The sequence below is a fragment of the Musa acuminata genome, chromosome BXJ1-4 (genome assembly GCF_036884655.1).
Source record: "Musa acuminata AAA Group cultivar baxijiao chromosome BXJ1-4, Cavendish_Baxijiao_AAA, whole genome shotgun sequence".
NCBI classification, from domain to species: domain Eukaryota; kingdom Viridiplantae; phylum Streptophyta; class Magnoliopsida; order Zingiberales; family Musaceae; genus Musa; species Musa acuminata.
In genome coordinates, this window is record NC_088330.1 from 7,685,104 (window position 1) to 7,705,343 (window position 20,240).

Here is a 20,240-nt window from a genome sequence, read left to right on the forward strand (position 1 = left end):
ACATGAGGGGAACTATAGATTCTTATTATGTGAAGAGAGAAGACAATTTAGCATGTGAAGCTATTAAATGAAATTGTAGAACAAATACACTGGAATCTGATGCTGTAATTTAGCTGCTCTTTCCCACAATAACATACAATCCTATAGCAATCCATTCATTCATGTGATTGATTTCAAGCTTGTTTGTTTTATAATCATAAAATATACCTGTGTAAAAATAATTTTGTTGCCATATGTAAAACAGGCTATTATTTTTTTCTAATGCTTTTGATTAGTGTACATTTATTGAAGTAATATATATTTTTTATAGGGTATATTTCTCAAAAAAAATCTTTGTTTTTATTTTTATCACATACCGTCCTTTTCTATTTTATTCTCATAAAACATCTCTAATTTTTTTCAAAGCACCTCGATGAAAAAAAAAAAAAAAAAGATGAAGATAAAAATAACGATGAATCAAATTAGGAGAGATAAGACATCAAACACTTAAACTCGAATATCAAATGTACGAGGGAACGAAGTTTTTAGAACATAAGGTGTGTGTTCTACGAGAATAAATAAGAAAGGAAGCATTTTACTATAAATAGTAAAAATTAATTTGGAAAAATCATATATATATATATATTTGTATATTTGTAAAAGAACAAATATTTGGCAAAGACATAAACGTAATTTTCGAATGTTATAATGATAAATATGTAAAAGTATAAGAAGAGCAGTTCGGAAAACTCCAACGCTTCTACGTCTCTATCGACCTCCGCTTTCTTCGTCCGCGCGCGCGCTCTTCCTCCCTCCCAATCCCATCGCAAATATTCTACTCTGATTCGGGTCCAGATTCCTCCACTGGTTTCCTTATCTCTAGGGTTCTGCTCCCCCTCTCCGCCTTAGTAAGTGAATCTTCTCCGCTTCGCCGCCACCGGCTTCCGAGACGAGAGCGGCAGTAGGAGAGCCGGGGGGACGTGTTGGATCCCACGACGACTGGTGGGAGTAGAACATCATCTGCCGCTTCCAGCTACATACGCATGTCGAGTCAGATATGGAAAAAGCTGGAGACTTGGAAGGAGTTCGTGTTTGGTAGAAGCCTCCAAGCGCGCTGATCGAGATTAATCCGTCTCCTATTTAGTCATCGGCCTTAAATAAATACCCATCCCAGAGCAGATTACGCCGCGAACACAGATTCCTCTGCCTCTTTGTCGCCCCTCTCCCGTGTCTTTAGGTCCTAGCGAGGATGTCGTACGACTACCTCTTCAAGTACATCATCATCGGTGACACATGTAAGTCTCCACCGTCTTTGGATCTGCTTCCCGTCTCCCTAGGGCTTGATTGCTAGCAAAACGTTCCGAGCGTCGATGATCTGTTCGATGTTTTGTTTGTGGCATTCAAGTTAAAGTTTGCTCCTTGTTGGAGCACACTGCACCCGTGAAGCTTCTTTGCAAGCTATTTCTGGAGTCATTTTAATGCCACATGCTGTCGACTACATCGAACCTGGATAGATTTCTAAACACTATTTTTGCTCGATATTACTTGAACATTGATGCTTGGAGAGTCTTATATTTCCTTTGGTAGTATGATCTCCTCTGAGTATTTTCGGTAACTTGATGAACACCAAAGCATTAGTTCTTGCCATTGTTTGTTTTGATGATGAAGATGTATGTATGCATCACTAAATTTGGTTTGTTCTATTGATGCTGGTGATGGATGGCGCCACCAAAAATGATGCTTTGATCCTGAGAAGGTGTGGGGAAGTCCTGCATTCTTTTGCAGTTCACTGACAAGCGTTTCCAAGCTATCCATGACCTGACTATTGGTGTGGATTATGGAGCTAAAATGATAAGCATCGAGGACAAGCTTATCAAGCTGTGCATATGGGACACTGTGAGTCTTCTTTGTGTTTTCTGTCACCAATATTGTGGTTTTCCACATGAAATGTGTACAACTAATGCATAAATCTTGTTTTGCATGTCATGTCTAGTAACTGATGTAATCCTACTAGCCAAATGAAAGGTCATAGAGCTCAATGGTTAAGCTCCCTTTGGCACTAGTGACAGCAGGCATCTCTTTGGGAACTAGGTCAACCTGCATTTAGCATTGTCTGTAGAATGGGTGCTGAGGTTGACATCCTGGGCAGACATGAGTGTGCACAAGATGAATGTGTAGTTTCAACAATCCAATTAATTCTTGGATTGGTGCCATCATCCTTGTAAATAAATGGAACAGGATAGATTTATAGTATGGACAGAAATCCAAGAAGGGTGGTTCTGTTTAAGTTGCCCCCTTTTCATGTTCGAGTGCAATGCCACTCACGATTACTATGCATCTGATGCAAAGCTTTTTGGAACATCTCAGGCTGGCCAAGAAACTTTCAGGTCGATTACGAGATCCTACTACAGAGGTGCTGTTGCTGCCCTGCTTGTTTATGACATCACAAGGTACTGATTCGAAATTTTGATGTCCTAATCTATGAAAGGGATTTGAGGTGCTTAGATCATTTGTGGGTTCATCAGAAGGAGGACATTTGACCATCTCTTGGACTGGCTGGAAGATGCAAGGCGACATGCCAATGCTGATATGACAATTGTGCTGATTGGCAACAAAAGTGACCTGGCTCGAAAAAGAGCAGTCAGCACTGAGGAAGGAGAACAGTTTGCCAAAGATCATGGCTTGATGTTCATGGAAGCCTCTGCAAGGAGTGGAGAGAATGTTGAGGAGGTGAGTGACTGCGGCGTTGTTGTTGTTCTGCTAATTGTTTTGAGTTCTATGTTCTGCTTATACTATTTTCTGTTTATGTCAGGCATTTCTTAGCACTGCAGAAATAATATACAAGAGAATCCGGGATGGACAATATGATGTTTCAAATGAGGTATTTTCTGTTGATTTGAATCTAAGCTCCATGGAAGAAGATATATATATATATATATATATATATATATATATATATATATATATATATATATATATATATATATATATATATATATACATGAAAACTAATCTGAAAAGAGAAGAAAGCATACTTCCATCAACAGATACTATCGGATTTCTTGCTGTCACAATGTATGATGTCTTATATCTCTTATATTTTACCAACTATTTGGGGTCAACTAACTTCATGGATAGTCATTAAGCTCTTTCTAGGACAACATTCCCAGTCAAATTTAGCGCTTGTCCCTCATAAATTCCAATTGATGAAACTGCTCCTCATTAAGTTTCTTTACTAGGAAAGTGTGGTTTCTGACATTGTCTGGTTCCTTTCATGGTTCTTGCAGTCTTGTGGAATCAAAATTGGCGAGGGAGGAACACAACATCCATGTGGGGAAAGGAGTCTCTCTTCTTCTAGATATGATTCTTGCTGTAGCTGAGCTACAACCACAGAAGAGCCTTCTGCTACTGTTCCCTAATTCTCATTCCCAGTGTTAATCTCATCACGTCATCTAACATCCAGTTCCTAGGTGTAGAATTACAGCATGCACAAAAGTAGATACAATGTATAGTTTTTTAAATACATTTGTACATACTTTTGTACATCCTCCAGGGTAGCACTTAAATTCTGCTCATTTATTCTCATTGAGATATTTGAACTGTTACCTTGATTTCATTGCTCCACTCTTTCATCAGTTTGGTGACTATCATTTTGATTAGTTTTGGTGGTATTTATATCAATCTATTATTACTTGTGCACCCATTCTAAGACACAAATATGCATCATAAATGGCTATAGCATTCATTGGTGGCTTGTAGTTGGATTTCTACCAACGAAAAGCATATAATTTTGACCCATTATTATCTGCTCGATGTTCATTGTATCCATTATATGCAGTTTAAAGAGGTGACTGGTTTGATTCCTTCTAACTTTTTCTGTGTTAAGATGCTCTTCGACCAATGGGAGGAGGCTAAGATGCTCCCACAAGAACCCAACATTAGTTATTTATAAACCACCAAAAGCAGCTTAATAACAACGCTGGATTAGTTAATTTTCCTAAAGAATTTCCTCATTTCATTCAGATGTTACATAACAAACAGAATTCCTAACATTTAATGTGTATATAATGTACCTCAAGTTCCAAAATGCCTTCTGGAATGCAAAAGACACCACACCACACAACCTAAAACTTCAGAGAAGGAGAGGAACCTCTCGATTCTTGTATGCAAGGTGGGCATCACTAAGGAGGGGAGGGTTCCAAGCGCAAGGTGTCCTTGAGCTTGTGGAAGCCATGGGTGAAGACGCCAAAACCGAAGATGAACCCGACGGCAATCACCGCCGCAAGCAGCAGGAGGCACAGGCAGCACAACCGCGTAGGGCAGCACATCACCTGCGGCTGCCTGCAGATAGATGGATGAGAAGTCTTTGGATCTTGTAGTCAAGTAACAGAGGGGGAAGGAAGAAGAAAGCAAGAAACAGAATGCAGAGGGGAAGAGTGGAAGTATGTATGGTTTATAGAATTGGGCTGGATGTTGGTCTCATCAGGGCAGCACGTGACACGCAGATGCACATCCTGGGCATGTTTTATGTGAATTATACTGAGTTGGCTTTTGTTTTGTTCCTTCTCATCTTCTTCAATCTTGAAGGAGAAGTTTGGAGAGAAAGGAATAAGATATGGTCTTTTGGTTAGCATTGCAAGGATTGGTTGGCGTCCTACTCCAATGACACTTCTCGTTAGTAATGCAGGGCGAGGGATTAAAGGCAGCATAAGTGCCTCGTACCCATTAGTTTGGACCCTCCGATATAACACATGAAGGATGGCTATCCCTGTGCGCCAAACACCTGCACACCAATTATTGCCACTCTTCCAAGCATAAAGTCATTGAAGGACAGTTTTATTGACAACAAAAGGACATGATCGTGTAACAAAGAACCAAAGACGAGGCATAAACTTGAGATTGTGCATGTATTCATTAATAAAACGTTCTTATTGGCAAACAAAAATGACAATTTGCTGTTTAGATGAATGCACAACACGAAAACATCAAGATTATTATTAAAAAATGTTGCTACGGGATCTATTAGGGACAGAAGAACGAGGTTCTAGTTCTAAAGGTGTGCATACTTCGTCATATCATGGCTCTCCGTTTTCAGTTTAGGCATGTGATTTTGTCTAAATTACAAACACTTTTGTCTAGAATGACTTCTAGAATTTTAGAAGATGGACAAAATTTGAGTGAAGAAAAATTGAAGCAAAAAGAGAAATCTCAGTTTATCAACAACCTCGATGAACTAAAGAAGCAGGAATATAAGTAATTCTAATGCAGGCCCCCCACTAGACAACACTCAGACAACAACAAGAAATGATAACATAAGCCAGTATTTCTTTTAGTTGCTTCTAAAGCTTCATCGCAGATGATAACACTTATGCTATTTAAGCTAAAAACAGATAGTCCTGCTTGCTGTTTTGAGAAGACAAGCTTTCAAACGAAACTACTCAAGAGTAAGAGCAGGCTATTTGTACAGAAACAGATGATGCAAAAATTACCATGAGCATGACATTGTCAACGGCCCCGACCTCGTCCACGACCACGGCCGCGTCCACGACCACGTCCCACTGGTCTCCCTGTTTGAGATCAACATAGCACATTAAAATACAAGTTTGACCATGGATTTGATGACAGATTGATTATGCAGGTAACAGGTAAAAATTATAACATACCTGCAGTAGGCTTTTTGGGCTTTACCCGAGGTGTTTCCTCGACCAATAATGTCTCAAGGTTCAAGCTGTCCGGCAAGATGTAATACCGTATATTGTTACCTCTCACGCTTAGGTGATCAAGGGTAACTGGATTTTTCCCTTTCACGGTAAGTTTCACGGTCTTCAAGTGTGTGTTCATGCTAATATCCACACCTATTAAGAACCACCAAGGCATTAGGTAGGCTGGATCGCAAAAATAAAATCAACAATCAAGACAGCAAAGCAACCAGATTAGGAATTTGCATCTATCAGTCATACGATTAACCATCTGCTATACCTAAAATATCTTAATTCAAGTAATAAATAGCTTTCTAGAAGTAAAGGATACAATCATGCTACAGTAATCATATCAACCACGTAGTTCAAGGCATTGTCTGTGACAAAAATGTAACATCTCGTGAAGTCAACTTTGTGCCTCAGGATAGGAATTAATCCTTGCATGTACAGTCATAAGATTCGAAAAATATACAAAACTTAAACAATATCTCTCAGAAAATTATTCTCACAGAAAATGGAAAAACGTGGCATACAAGTATCAAACATCTACATAAAAGAATCAACAGAAGCAATACATGGACCACTGGTGCCAATGTATTAGAACATAAAATTCACTTTTGAAAACTATATTTGAACCGAAAACAATTAACTTTGATTTTGTTGCCAACAATTAAATGCTTTACCATTTTTTTTATGTTCCCTACCAACCTTTCGTAAAGGAGTCTTCGAGTCAACCAAACAACCTAAAATGTACATTTCCTCCACAGGTTTATTTGTCTTTGGTGTTTATTCTTTAACTTTGGGACAACAAGGTAGTAAAGTAATAACAAGAATGACAAACATAAAAAAACATATGCACCAGATACACTACCCAGTAGTCTATTTAAGCATTCATTAAATCTATCAAGCGCAATACAAATTCTTGCTCCAATTAGATGTCCCCGTTAAAGAGCAACAAGGCACATAGCCGAAGTCAAAGTGGGGGACCATGGCACTTTCAGATGAGTATAGTTAAGAAAATGTAGAGAGTTAAGAGGAAAGAATGAATACATGAAATTAGAAGTGACAAGGCTATTAACATTAGACAAGCTTTAAAAGGACAGCAAACTCCCACAAAAGTGTAATAACATGCAAAATACTCACCCATATGTAGCCCCTATAACAAAAATGAACAAGTTTGGAAGTGGTAATAAGTTTTATATTTCTAGATTTTAGACTTGTGAAGTGGTCTTAAGCACTTCAGCAGCTTTAAGAATAGTTACAAAACAACAACTGCACAGATGCCAAAAAGATAAGGCAGCAAAAAATGGATAGGATTGGGCAGCATTTTATGTACTCCAGCAGTTAATTCACTTACTATTTCAACAATAATGACAAATTGCCTCCAAATTCCAGTGTATCCAATTTTCTTACTTCATATACCCCCAACAACCATTAAATTGGTACACTTCCAATCTTAAATGAAATTGTGATTTCTCTACTGTCTTTCCATAAATCACAATGCAAATTCAAAGGGAAGAATAGCAGATGTTATCAATCTAAGGAAAAAAAGATCATAAGTCAACTGGAAAAGAATCTTCTTGTCAAGAACCAACTCAACATGGTAGTCATGAGACCAACATATTACAGGCTTCCCGTGCCAGGTGGTCACATAACTCACAAGGTTGACTAACCACTAATGATACAATTATTCTCCAAAAATACATAACTAGGATAGGAACTGCTAAGTGAATGTAAACTAAAAAGTCAAACTCGACCTCCTAAGGTTCATAATCCAATCTAAGAAACTACCTCTTGTAGCCTCCAGAATTGTTCCCAGAGAACCTTATAGGTTGACTTGGCATATGCCAACTCCAATTTTAGTTCCTAAATTTATCTTTAAGAAAAGGGACAGAAGCAGCAAAATCCAAGTTGAAATTAACTGAATCTTGAATAATAACAATATACTTGTAATTGATGCCTACTCATAAACTGGGAAAATCCACAATTGTGGCACCTGAATCAAGATTCTTTCCATGGGCTACCACCCAATGCATTCATATGACAAGAATTAAAAAAAATGACTAGATTCTTCGCCCTCTGGGGAGAAGAGGAAGATTAGTTTCTAATGACGATCAGAAGAATGTCCAATTCAAAACATAACTGCTTCCACTTCAGTATCACCCCTTTTCAGAAGGAAAAGCCACAAGCATCATGAGCATAGATCAGTGATCATTTATCCCATGAGAATTCCAAATCAGCCATCCACAATGTGTATAGATGAATTCCTCCGTAATCATGCAGATAACAACAAGATTTGGACCCATTGAACCACCACAGCAAAAACTGAACACGCCAGTCTTAAGCATCCCAGATCCAAAGTCACAAGAGAAACTCGTATGACTCATAAATCCCCCTCTCCCTACCGGAGGAGAAAACTACAAGATCACATGATATAAAAACCCTAAACCGAAGGCAGAACATCCACGCACAGCTTGGATTTCACCAAAACCCTGGTTCAAACCAGAACGGGAGAGGCATACCTGTGATGGTTCCATGGACGACGGTGCCGTTCTTGAGCTCGATCGAGACGGTCTCGTTGTTAAGCTTCATCAAGAACCTAGAAGAAGAGTTTTCACAAGCAGATGCGTCAGCATCAGATAAGCAACAGCGACGAGAAAGAGGAAGCGGAATGGAGGGGGATAGATCGATCACCTGACGAGCTTCATCCTGGATCGAGGAGATGGCGATGTCACAGAGCGGAAGAGAACAGCGAGTTAGGGCTCCAAAAGAAGCGAATGGCCAAGCTCGTGGAAGCGGGTGTTCAAACCCTCGAGCGTGGGTACAAGCAAGCAACGCTTCTGTTCCTCCTCTCCTCCACCGTCCGATTTTGGCGGATTGGATGATTGGTGAAGAAATCAGAGAATCGGAACCGTTGATTAATTTGTGTGGAATTCTTCTGAGCTGTTTTAATATATTTATCCGTTAATTTTTTTACCCTTTTACATATATACATATATATATATATATATATGACTTCAAATATTAATAATTTTCATATATATTTCCTATTTTTAACATCCATAAAAATATAAAAAAATCAGATTTAACATGTCTAGCTATAGTGAATGATTAATTTGAATTAAAAATAGTTAAATACCTAAAATAGTTTCTAATGTTTTTAAAATCATAATGGTTTTTTACATTATATTAATGTTATTTAGGGTCTCAATTAAAAGTCAAATTGTATGGTGTAATCCAGGATTTTAGATTTTGCAAGGATATGTGTGGTACATAAAAATTTAGAGGAATATATGCAAAAATCACTTGTTTCAGGGGATGTATTTGTAATTTTCCCTTTTTTATTTGGTTAATCTCCACAATGTGATATTATATATTCTTTACCCAAAATTTTATTTAATGATTTACCATGGTTTTTAATTTTCTAAATGTGTCTTTCTATATATATATATATATGGTTGATTATGGGCTTTGATTGCTCTGAACTGTGCTGAGGTTGAATAATTTCAATTTAATTGCATTCTTCAAAAATCATAAACTGAATGTAGCAGGCATAAAATATTAATCTAAACTAAAAACATGCATAGCATAATTCATGTAATCATGTTATGCATCTGTGGAACCTTCCATTTGTTGAACAATGGTGTTCATGATTAAATGGTCAAAACAATATGGACCCCAATGGGCATCAGATTCCTGCAAACATACACTACATGTTTATGACAATGATCTCTAACACTTGGGCAAATAATCAAATGAAACAAACTTTTTTTGTCTTTTAGAGAGAGATTCTTAATGTGGACTTGCTCTATCTATCGATGATAGATCAAGCCAACATAGTATTGAATATTATATATTCAAACTAAGGCAAGTTTTCCACCAAAATAATATATAATGTCATCACCAGAGTCCTAAATAGAATAAAATCCAAGCATACAGAATACTACAAGAGTATCTTTCTGAAACACCCCTTAATTATTGAAGAACAGCAGAAAAACACATGCTCATACCCTAGTTCTCCAGCTTGTTAAGAGACATGATCTCGCATTAGGAATTTGCATAACATCACCATATCCACTGATTCAAGAAAAGTACACCGACAAAGTGAAATGGGACTGTTGTTGGTGCCAGCACTCCCATTGTGATGCATTGGCTGCGGGCAAGCGATTCCAATGTATATGTAGCTGCCACAGGCAGATCAAGTGTCGGCTTTGATGGCGGGCCTATTAAACCGGCAAACACTTCACTCCCTTGTCTTGGCTCTCTTCATACTGAGACTATTATGGAAGGGGGAGACAGAACCGGACATATGTGCCCCATCCTCACGGAGTGTGCCATTGATCATGGCAAGCTCTCGAAGCTGCTGCTTCTTAAAGAAATCTTGTGATTCCTCCTGAATGAACGGAAGGATGAGAGACATGAACTTAGAATGTCAAGAAACTTAGGATTTGAAAGGGGAACAAGATACCACAGGTTTGAGCATATCTTCAAGGATCTCACGAACTTGCATCAGACGAGCATCAACAATTTCAACTGGCAGTTCAGCCTCTACCAGTATATGAAGTGGTTCATTCAAGTGTTCGTACCCTGGTTTCCCTCTCATCATCTCCTCCTGCAAAAGGTACACGGAAAGCTGCACAGTCAAGTTTTGCAAATTCCAGATTCAAGGAGACATTCAACTATCCTTATGCTGTTTTCCTGCTCTTCACCTTCTCTTACAGAAAATCATCACCAGAAGAGTAGAAAAAGAAAAAAAAAAAAAACTTGACAGTCGTGTCAAAATTCAAGTTGCTTCAAATTTGCAAGGACATGACCTTGACCATACAGGACATACTGAGTGCAAGGTAATTGGTATAGCCAGAATAAAAGAGTATACAGACAAACTTGAAATTGATATTAGAGCAGATTAAGAGGATGCAGAATGTGGTGTAGCATCTCAATCTCTGTGACAAACAGCGGCAAAAGATAATGAATAAAAGGTCACCAGATAAAGCTGCAAATGTGCAATTAACCTCTGGAAGTTCAATCATATGGAATATAATTTTAGTATTCACCACATATGATGAGTGAATCAGCCAGAGCTCTGAAATAACCAATACTACATAAACTTGTTTGGAGACAATACTTACACGAATAATCTGAAAGAATAATTAAACATGATCTCCAAGTCAAAACTGACTAGGGAAATCTTTTTCATACATGGATTTTCCCTTTTCATATGGTTGGACTTTGATAAGTTGATGAGGTATACCCATAAATTTTTGTACACATGGATTATTGCAAGATCAGCAAAGCATGAAGTTTACCTTGGCTGAATCTTTGATGCTTCCCCTCCCTCTTATTAGTATGTGGCAGTCGGTATTTGCCTCCACTCGCTTTAGGGAGTTTCCTCGAGGACCAAGAAGCCGGCCAACAAAATTATACTGTATCAACAGAAGAATTAAATAAAACTACCTTGTGAGTCTGAGTAGTAATAAAGCTAAGACTTAAACAAAGAGCAAGAACTTACATTAGGGAATTTGTCTATAGGAATATCAACCCTGATAGTTTTTTTAACAATGAGACCTGAAGAGCTACTTTGAGAGCCAAGCCAACCATGCGTAGATGAAGGCTGCATTGATCCCAACCTCTGCATATAACAGCTAATTGTTTTAGTGAAAGAAATTATAATAAACATGAAATAACAGATTTGGAGATGCATTGTGTATTTAGAAATTTTATTTTACATTGAAAGATTTTGAGATGGACAGGCATGAAGATCAAAGTTACAGATAAGAAGATGTTCAAATTCAAATGGAAACTTCTACTTTTATAAGGTCTAGCATAAAACAAACAAATGCAGATTAGAGTTCCTCCCTGTTGAAAAAATTTTCTACTAAATGCAGTTTAGGAAGTATGAAACTAACATAAATGTAAAATTATGAACCATGCAATTGCCATTGATGTAAAATAAAAATGCCTTAAGCATACTATGGAGATTATCGATCAGGAGCATCCATTATGCATTATGAAAACTCAGGATGCTTAAGAGTTTAGGCTATTGATCAATTCTAGCATCATTAAGTAAATGACAATCCAAAGCAACATTAGGCAAACAAATTCAACTTGCTTCCGAATTAGCAATCCTAAAGTGAGAAAGCATCAAGACAAAAAATGTAAATATGGCTCTGGAAGAGACAAAGAACCAAAAACAGGCATTAAATTTTAGCATAAATTGCTAGAACAGATCAGAATGTAAAAGTCAAACTAGAAGTCAGGATTTAAAAGTCAAACTATAAGTTCAAGTTAGCATGAAACATTAAAAATGCTTCTTTGAACAGTAAATTTAGTCAAAAGGAGGAATTATGTTAATGGTTAGTATCCATACTTCAGATTGAGACGCCAATGCCCAACCATTCATGTCAATTGCTCCTCCATTCGGAAATATTCCTCCAGTCGTCATCGGGCTACCATGTTCACTTTGATCTAAAAGAGATGCATTTCCCAAGAGCATTGTAACACGTATTATCTCTGTTTCAAATTTCAATTTCAAACATAAAATGTACAGGTTAGCATTCATTAAGAAATTAGCAATCAGTAAAAACACAGATATGGGTCAAACCAACAATCAGTTTCAATCAGTATGTCATTGGAACAATAAAATCAGTTTCATGTAACAAATTCTTAGTATTAGACAAGTACAAGTTACTCCACGTAAGTTACCATAAGTTTTTGTTAAAAGGCTCCATAAGACAAGCCAACATGTAGTGTCAATTACAGAAACATTAAGAAGAATTACAAAATACAATTAGTAAAGGAATCCAATAATTGGAACAAAGGATTGATGGTTAAGCTAGTCTTTTATTCTTCCTCCTTTTATTTTTGTCAACAAACTGAGATGATTAAAGCCATCTCATTTATTTGAATAAAGGGTCGATACTTAAGCTGGTCTTCTTTTATGCTTCCACCTTTTATTTTTGTCAAATGACATGAGTTATGCATGCAGAGTTAGAGTAAATCAAAGCAGGTTTTGAATGTCAAGAATTTTTTTTTTCTTTTATTGTTGTATCACAACTACTATTCCTAATTTTTTCTCAAAAGTGAAGGTTTTGGATGTCGAGAATTTCACCATTCTTGATTTTTATCTCAAAAGTGAATGCCTGACCTTCAGATCTTTGCATGCCCGGAAATACTTAGGCTGAAACTTGTCTGCTGGCCGCTTAAAGTTGCATGTTTATTTGCTAAGATAAAGATCAATGCAAAATATGTCTCGTTTAATACCACAAACTCAAATGACATAATGAACCAAACCCAGAAAAGGAGAAATCTCTAGGAAGTATATTTGCCACAGAGCTTTCACCAAACAGTAGATGTACGTGTTTCAAGGGTTTTACCATGGCTTGTAAAGAACAACAATGATCAATATGACAATAGAAAATAGAGGGCAAGAAAAGCTCATGCTCTCCATGAATCAGGGCAAGAAAATAGAGAGACCTAAGCATTTGTGCATAGGAGAGACATCATCCTCAATAAGAATATTAGGTTAGAATCCTTTTAGTAACACAAAGCAAGGCACTATTGAAATAAGTATGGAAGGTCTCTCAATGGACAAATCCAACATGATAATGCGTCAGAATTAACTCAATTACAAGTACATCCGAATCTCACCCTGGTTCAGTAGACGATAACAATGTGGAAGGACAGGCATAAAAGGACTCAGCTTGTGACGCTCAGCCAGTAACTCCGAGAGATACCTGCAAAACAATTATCCTTTATGACAATCTTGGAGTTCCAATACTCCAAGTTTCGCAGACAGAACAACCCACGTACTGATGGTCACAACAATAACTCTAGGAAAAAAGAACAGGTCACATCAGATTTGACACTAATCCCAAATCCATCCAACAAGCAGAGGACGAAAAGATCCGAAAAATCTAAACTTTACATCGAAGAAACCTGGAAAATAGTCGACATATAGGAGTAACACACAAATCGAACCAGCATCCAATCGTCCAGAAGAATAAGTACAGTAAAAAAGAGAGCAAGTTCGAGACTTTAGATCGATATTCAAATGAAACAAAGAGAAGTAAGACGGTCGGAGATCCAAGAACGCCAGAATCAACCATTTCCTACAAAAGTCGGGTTTTGATAGGAAAGCGAGGCGTCTTAGATCGATATTCAAACGAAACAAAGAGAAGCAAGACGGTCGGAGATCGAAGAACGCCAGAATCAGTCATTTCCAACAAAAGTCGGGTTTTTGAGAGGGAAACGAGGCGTCTTACTTCTCCTGCTCAGCGAGGGCGCCGAGGGCGGAGCGGATGCCAGGGATGTGAGGGGAGTGCGGGGCGGTGGAGGGGGAAGGGGAGTAGGCCATGTATCTGCCGGAAGCCATGGTTCCGGCGCGATCGGCAGCGGATTCCGGCCAGGTTCGGGTCTTCGGCGACAGGGATCCCGGCGCGATCTCGATGCCCTGCGGCGGTCCAGGATCGGCTGGCAGAGTGGGCGAGGAGGGGAGAGAGAGCACAGTGACAACAACACAAGGCGAAGTATTTATAGGAAGCCGTAATAAAAGAGAGTCCAAGACAGAGAAATCACAGTTCACTCTGCCAGGCTACCTTTAATGGCTCTTCTGCAGTGTCCTCTGTAGAGGTGAATGCTGAAGCTTCTTGTTGTGGCTCAACCACATTGCTTTGGGTTGAGATTCATGTGATTGCACATTAAATTTCTTAGGCTTCATCTTTTTTGGAGTCTAATTATGATCCAGAAATAAGTTCTCTCATTTTCTCATATTGTGTCCAGATGAAAACTCCTATCTTGATGAATTCAAGGAATTCGCCTTAGAAAGAAGATGGATTCTTGTCTCTATAGACACAGATAGCTAAGACATTAAATTTCAACTATCACCAAACTCAAATGCCAAACTTGTTGTACATTTTTATTTTTCTTATTGATATTACATTAAATGTTATTTTCACATTAAATGACAAGGGAGAGGAGCATGATTTGATCTGGTCCGGTTCGATTGCAGACCGGATTGGTTTCATTTTCCTACCAATTATACTCGGTTGTATCGCAACCATGTAGTATGCACGACGGGCGAAGCGAAGCCGCGGTAGTCGACGAGTTCACTCGATTCGCCGCACAAAGTTTGGAGGGAACATCGACTCGTAGGTTAAAATTGCTTCGTTTTCCGTCTAATTGCGAACGATTTTGCTTTTGTTCCATAGGACTCTGATTTGCGTACCCGATCGTGCTTGCCTCGGGCCTTCCTGGAGAATTTGGCCCTTCTTAGGGCAAGAAGACGGTAAATTATCCAAGTTTTGACCTTTGTTTCTTCTTCGTGGGTAGGGAAAGTGTCACGCAATCATGAGTTTGATTATTAGCGTGTTGTAGGAATCATTTGTTGAAGTCCATTAGGATTCTTTTGTACTGTTGTTTCTCTATCGAAAGGAAACCTATTTTTGGTTTATTGGAGAGGACGACATGCTTTATTCGACCTTTTCTCCTATGAAAGAAGATGCTAAACTTCCCTTTGGAAGCATTATAATTATTTCTATTTTCTTTAGGTTATCGTGATCTTCATAGAATGTTCAAAGGTGCTAATTTGATTGTGTTGTTGTGGTTTATGCTCTTCCGTGCTTCGGTCACTATACTTGTTTTACAAGGACTCTGTCCTTCTGAAGAAACTTGTCTATTGCAAGCACTAGTTTTTTGTTCATTGCCTTAATGACTTTGTTTTTCCTTTTCAGAAATATGTTCTTCTTCTCAAAAGTTAGCTCTTTAGAAATATGACTTTGTCTTTCTTTGCCGTGTCTGATATCAGAATTACTATGTGTTTTTGTTGTCAGCTAGAGCTCTTTCTTTGTTTCTGGATAAAGATTAGCTTTGTTAGAATTCACAAGATGGAGAAATGAACAAACGGCTACTACAGGCCTGAAAAGACTGCCTCAGGTTCATCACATTCAGAATGTGCTTACCACAAAAGAAGACAGATCTGGCAAGCATTTTAACATGTCATTGAATTATAAAAGGCACTTTATCTTCATATAAGATGACACTATGTAAGAAGACAACATAAGACAACAAGCTGTAGCTGTGTTATTAAATGCTCATCGATACTTGGAGAATGATTAGTGAGATGAGCTAAATAAGAGAAGGTTATGGCTAAAACCTTGACCTTGTGGTTTTTATTTAGAGTAAATCTTTTCATATTACGAGGAACATATAAATCCATTGTTGTGTCGGGATTTATTATAAAGGAATTGAGTGATAAATAGATAGTTCTGAACATATATAGACTTAGTTTGACTCATTTGCAATTGGACTTTGAGCTAGCTGCTATATTTTCTAACCCGAATAGTCCTTTATCCGTTGCTTTTGACATAATAAATGAAGATTAGATTTGCGCTAAGTTTGGCATGTCTACCAAGTATTGTCATGTTGTGGCATGAGGGTGTGCCAATTAGTTTCTGGCACTATATGATCTCATGTCAAACTACTAGTTGGCAGAGACAAAAAAATTGTCCTAACCATATGTTGAGGTTGCCAGCATGAGTCCACATATTACCTTATGCTATGCTACCTTTTGATTCGTGTTGGCAGAGTGTCAATTGGTATGATAATTCTTGATGTCTACTTTATATTAATAAAGTTCTGCCAAATTTACGTTTTGTCTTTTTGCTGATGATGCTTTGTGAACAATCATTTTCTTGTCATTTCGGTTCAGTTAGCACTGGGGGCTTTACATGCTTAAAATTCAGCGATGTTCGTGGGAGTCTCAGTACAGACATTTTAAAGGTATCATCAAGGTTATCAGGCCTGTTGTTTGGTCAAGCTGATGTGTTTGGTTCTTTCTTTCTTGTACTCTTTTTATGTCTTTTTTTTGCTAGTATTAAGGAAATTCTATATTTAAGCAACCCCTTTGAATTTTTTCTTGGCACTCTTCAAGTACAAATAAGTGTGCAAGATTTTGAACTTGTTTTATATTCCTGTGTGGGATACTGAGGTGACAACCAAGCATTGAAAAATCTTTAGAGAAAATTACATTTGTAATCTTCCACTGTTGTTATCATGAAATGCTCCTTGCTTTTCCGAGAGTATGCATTTTGATCTATCTTTTACTAGATTATGTAAAGGCTGACTGTTGTATCTGTAGACCATTCTAGTTGAAAGCAGATCCCGAGTAAACAAAATAAGAATTGTTATTATGGGTCATTTTTGTGTTACCCCTCTTGTTTTCCTGAGTTGAGAGTAGAAATAGTTCATGAACAACAGTAGGGAGGAATAAGGGCAGGAAAAATGATGACATTGTAAACAAAACAAAAGATAAAAAGAAAATTATTCATAGGCAATAAATAGGATGGTGGAATTGAAGCACCGAAACAAGAAGCCAGATTGGATTAATGGTCAAGATGGAATTAAGTCTTTCATTGAGCTGACCATGTTTCGTTTTGCTTTGGTATCTAATTTAATCTCTGTACTTTTTCCCTTCTCTCATGTGGATGAAACAAGGATAGAAGGAGCCTTCATTTCTGTGGTAAACTACTTTCCTCATACCTTAAGCCCTCTCAACTGTGCAGTTGGAACTGGCACTCACTCCATGATCAATTTGACCATCTGGAGTCTCTAAATTGGATGCCAACTATTTTGTTAAACAGTCATATTCATCCAGAAGATAAATCAATCAATATATATATATATATATTTCAACATTTAGCTTTGCATGTCAAACAAAACTAAAAATGTTTTTCCATTTTGCTTATTCTTCTCATGATGACACTGTCACTGTTATGCATCTTCTCCCCAAATTCTTGCAAGAAAATAGAGCTGGCCATAAGAAACTGCCCACAGGTACATCCTGCTTGTTAAACAGTCATATTCATCTAGAAGAGAACTTAGTCAATATATATATTTTTCAACATTTAGCTTTGCATGTCAAACAAAACTAAAAATGTTTTTCCATTTTGCTTATTCTTCTCATGATGTCACTTTGTCACTGTTATGCATCTTCTCCCCAAATTCTTGCAAGAAAATAGAGCTGGCCATAAGAAACTGCCCACAGGTACATCCTGCTTGTTAAACAGTCATATTCATCTAGAAGAGAAATCAGTCAATATGTATATTTTTCAACATTTAGCTTTGCATGTCAAACAAAACTAAAAATGTTTTTCCATTTTGCTTATTCTTCTCATGATGACACTGTCACTGTTATGCATCTTCTCTCCAAATTCTTGCAAGAAAATAGAGCTGGCCATAAGAAACTGCCAACAGGTACATCCTGCAACTCATAGTTGGGTAAGCAACACTACTTTTCTACACCAAGATATTTTCCATTAACATGTATTTAGATTTCTTGTCCATAAAATCACCAGAACGAACTTAATGTATACTAATTGTAATTAGTTTTTTACAATTTTACGATATAAATAGGTCAACAAAGTTTTGGAGGGAAAATATTTTAAGTTTAAATTGACTGACACTGATCCTGAGATGATAGTCACTCTATCTGCTATGGTTCTCTAGAACATTTTGTTTAGCATCAACTATATGTACATTTTAGATTAAAATATACTGTCATTAATCATTTGAGTGGAGAATATAAATGCATAATGGACATGTTTCATCTCAGACCTACCTAATCTCTGCAGGTGTGTCAATACTGGATGTCACTTAAGCTCTGAACACAATGAGGTGGTTGTCCAAAGGTACACACTATGATCCCAACCATCATGATAATGTTGCCTTTGCCTTCTCTGCAATATCCATCAGTCAAAGATACAAGTCATATTCATAATAATTACATGTCATTCCGACACCACATTCCTGGTAATCAGCAAGTTATAATTCCCCCAACCCTATAGAAGAACAAACCCACTGTTTTCCTTTGTCCCATAAATTTTATTTTTATTCTCTCTCTCTCTCTCTCCACCTGTTTATACAGGTTGGGGCCATTCTATAACTTGTCACATCAAGTGGGTAAATTATGCAAGCACAAGCCTGCTACTCACTCTTCCCAAGAGTCCTTGTTACCAAATGTTGGCACTGGCACCCATGTGCCACAAAGTACTACAAAATTTCTCCAATCCCAACAAATCTTTAGAGGAGCTTTGACCCTTTCAAGAAGTAGATATACTATTCTACCCGAGACAAGCATTTAAAGTTTTCTGTCTCATGCGGGACATTACTTCTTAAAGGAGAAAAGGGATGAAACACATGATGGAGGCAATCTACATCCTCTTCATGCTCTCACAGTGTTGTAGTTACTGTTGTTCTGTCCCCACCTCTCAGGGGTTCACAGGAAAAGTTTGAGTTAGGCAAGAAGCTTGAGTTGGCCAACATACAATTAATGAAGCTTGACAAGAGGCCATTGGGCTCTCTCCACTTTGAACTGAAAGCATTACACACAATAAATAAAAGAGTGACAAGGTGCCATTGTGCTCTCCCCATGTGGAATTAAAAAGCACTGCATACAACAAATGAAGTGTGGCACTCTCTCTCTCTCTCTCTCTCTCTCTCTCTCTCTATCTCTCTATGTGGAATTGCAAGCAGCTCAACAATCTGACCTTCCTAAATGGTGCTTGTAGGTGCCGGGGGGGCATACATGTGAGCCCTCATGTTCCTAGGGGCCAAATGTGAGACAAATAGTATCTCACATACTTTATTGATTCATGTGGTGCCAAAGAGCCAAGGGAAGTTTATATTTTGTTCAACAGATGTGAGTCATTTGTTTATAGGACCGTATGGTAAGTGTCAATTTCCATCTTTCCATGTACCCTACACTGTTTACATACTAGCTCATGCCACCTGCTTTTTACTGCACCCCAATGTACCCTCTGTTGCAACCTCTGTGCTCCTTCTCAATGGCCATTTCCCATCTCTTTCCCACTTCCCAACACCTTTAAAAGCCAGGCTAAAGGTAAAAAAAAGGTAACCTACTGACCATTTGGGTCTGTGACATGAATCACCTTTTGATGGAGCAGGAGGCCTATCTTCCTTCATATTGTCTTCTCTGGCTTTTCATCATGGATAGAAGAATTAATAATGTATGGAATATGGACATTGGACATGACAGCTAGTATTTGTTGAGCAATGTGCTCTGAACATGGTTTTGTACCCAAAAGTAAGTCATGTCTGAGTGACAAATTTCACATTCTACTATCTGATTTCTCTATGAATTTAAGAATTCATAATGTACAGACAGTATGGGCAATGGAAATGACATAATAGCATTTGTTCCATCAACCATCTGTCTCCGGGATCCCTCTGGTGGAGCAATGAGCTGTTGACATGGTTTTGTGCCCTAAAGTAAGCCACTGCTGAGTGACAAGTTTTCATCCATCCCCTTTGATGATTGTCCACTTGAGGAATGTTGGGGACTCTGCACCAAGAATATCAGAGCTGGCCTGTATGGTTTGTACCTGTAAGTGCCTGAAGGGAACTGATGAGTAAGTACACTGACCATTTATTATGATAAGGATGGACTGCTCACCGCATGATTAACTTTGTTTTGTAAGCTTGCTGAAGGTGTCTCCCTCACCCCTTTTCTTGGCTCCACCTCTCAATTATGTAGTGAGATGCAGATGA

At 37.9% G+C, this 20,240-nt stretch overlaps 3 protein-coding genes and 1 long non-coding RNA gene across 6 annotated transcripts; 2 read left to right on the forward strand and 2 right to left on the reverse strand.

Annotated features, from left to right (window-relative positions):
• The first annotated feature begins 628 nt into the window (after positions 1–628).
• LOC135645014 (ras-related protein RABB1c-like) lies at positions 629–3,603 on the forward strand. Its single transcript, XM_065163042.1, has 6 exons — positions 629–1,274; positions 1,736–1,875; positions 2,347–2,429; positions 2,505–2,709; positions 2,792–2,860; positions 3,267–3,603. The coding sequence occupies exons 1-6, from the start codon at positions 1,229–1,231 to the stop codon at positions 3,357–3,359; spliced, it is 636 nt and encodes a 211-aa protein (XP_065019114.1). The 5' UTR covers positions 629–1,228; the 3' UTR covers positions 3,360–3,603.
• A 303-nt stretch (positions 3,604–3,906) lies between these two features.
• LOC103981040 (small nuclear ribonucleoprotein SmD1a) lies at positions 3,907–8,510 on the reverse strand. Of its 2 annotated transcripts, XM_065163052.1 has the most exons (5): positions 8,373–8,510; positions 8,201–8,277; positions 5,643–5,834; positions 5,469–5,546; positions 3,907–4,320 (listed from the first exon to the last, which is right to left on the reverse strand). In XM_065163052.1, exons 1-4 carry the CDS (start codon positions 8,384–8,386, stop codon positions 5,485–5,487), a joined length of 345 nt encoding a protein of 114 aa, XP_065019124.1. In that variant the 5' UTR covers positions 8,387–8,510; the 3' UTR covers positions 3,907–4,320; positions 5,469–5,484. The 2 variants fall into 2 exon arrangements, with proteins under 2 accessions (XP_065019124.1, XP_009395890.1); XM_009397615.3 differs by lacking the exon at positions 3,907–4,320 and having other exon boundaries at positions 5,285–5,546.
• Positions 8,511–9,563: 1,053 nt separating this feature from the next.
• LOC135645028 (KH domain-containing protein At5g56140-like) lies at positions 9,564–14,196 on the reverse strand. Of its 2 annotated transcripts, none has more exons than XM_065163065.1 (7): positions 13,940–14,196; positions 13,326–13,411; positions 12,046–12,143; positions 11,188–11,307; positions 10,985–11,101; positions 10,147–10,290; positions 9,564–10,071 (listed from the first exon to the last, which is right to left on the reverse strand). In XM_065163065.1, exons 1-7 carry the CDS (start codon positions 14,047–14,049, stop codon positions 9,922–9,924), a joined length of 825 nt encoding a protein of 274 aa, XP_065019137.1. In that variant the 5' UTR covers positions 14,050–14,196; the 3' UTR covers positions 9,564–9,921. The 2 variants fall into 2 exon arrangements, with proteins under 2 accessions (XP_065019137.1, XP_065019131.1); XM_065163059.1 differs by having other exon boundaries at positions 12,046–12,188.
• Positions 14,197–14,704: 508 nt separating this feature from the next.
• LOC108952678 (uncharacterized) lies at positions 14,705–20,149 on the forward strand. The gene is made up of 5 exons (XR_010498653.1): positions 14,705–14,961; positions 15,506–15,654; positions 16,384–16,454; positions 18,305–18,361; positions 19,241–20,149. It is a non-coding gene; the product is annotated as an uncharacterized LOC108952678 (long non-coding RNA).
• Positions 20,150–20,240: the final 91 nt, after the last annotated feature.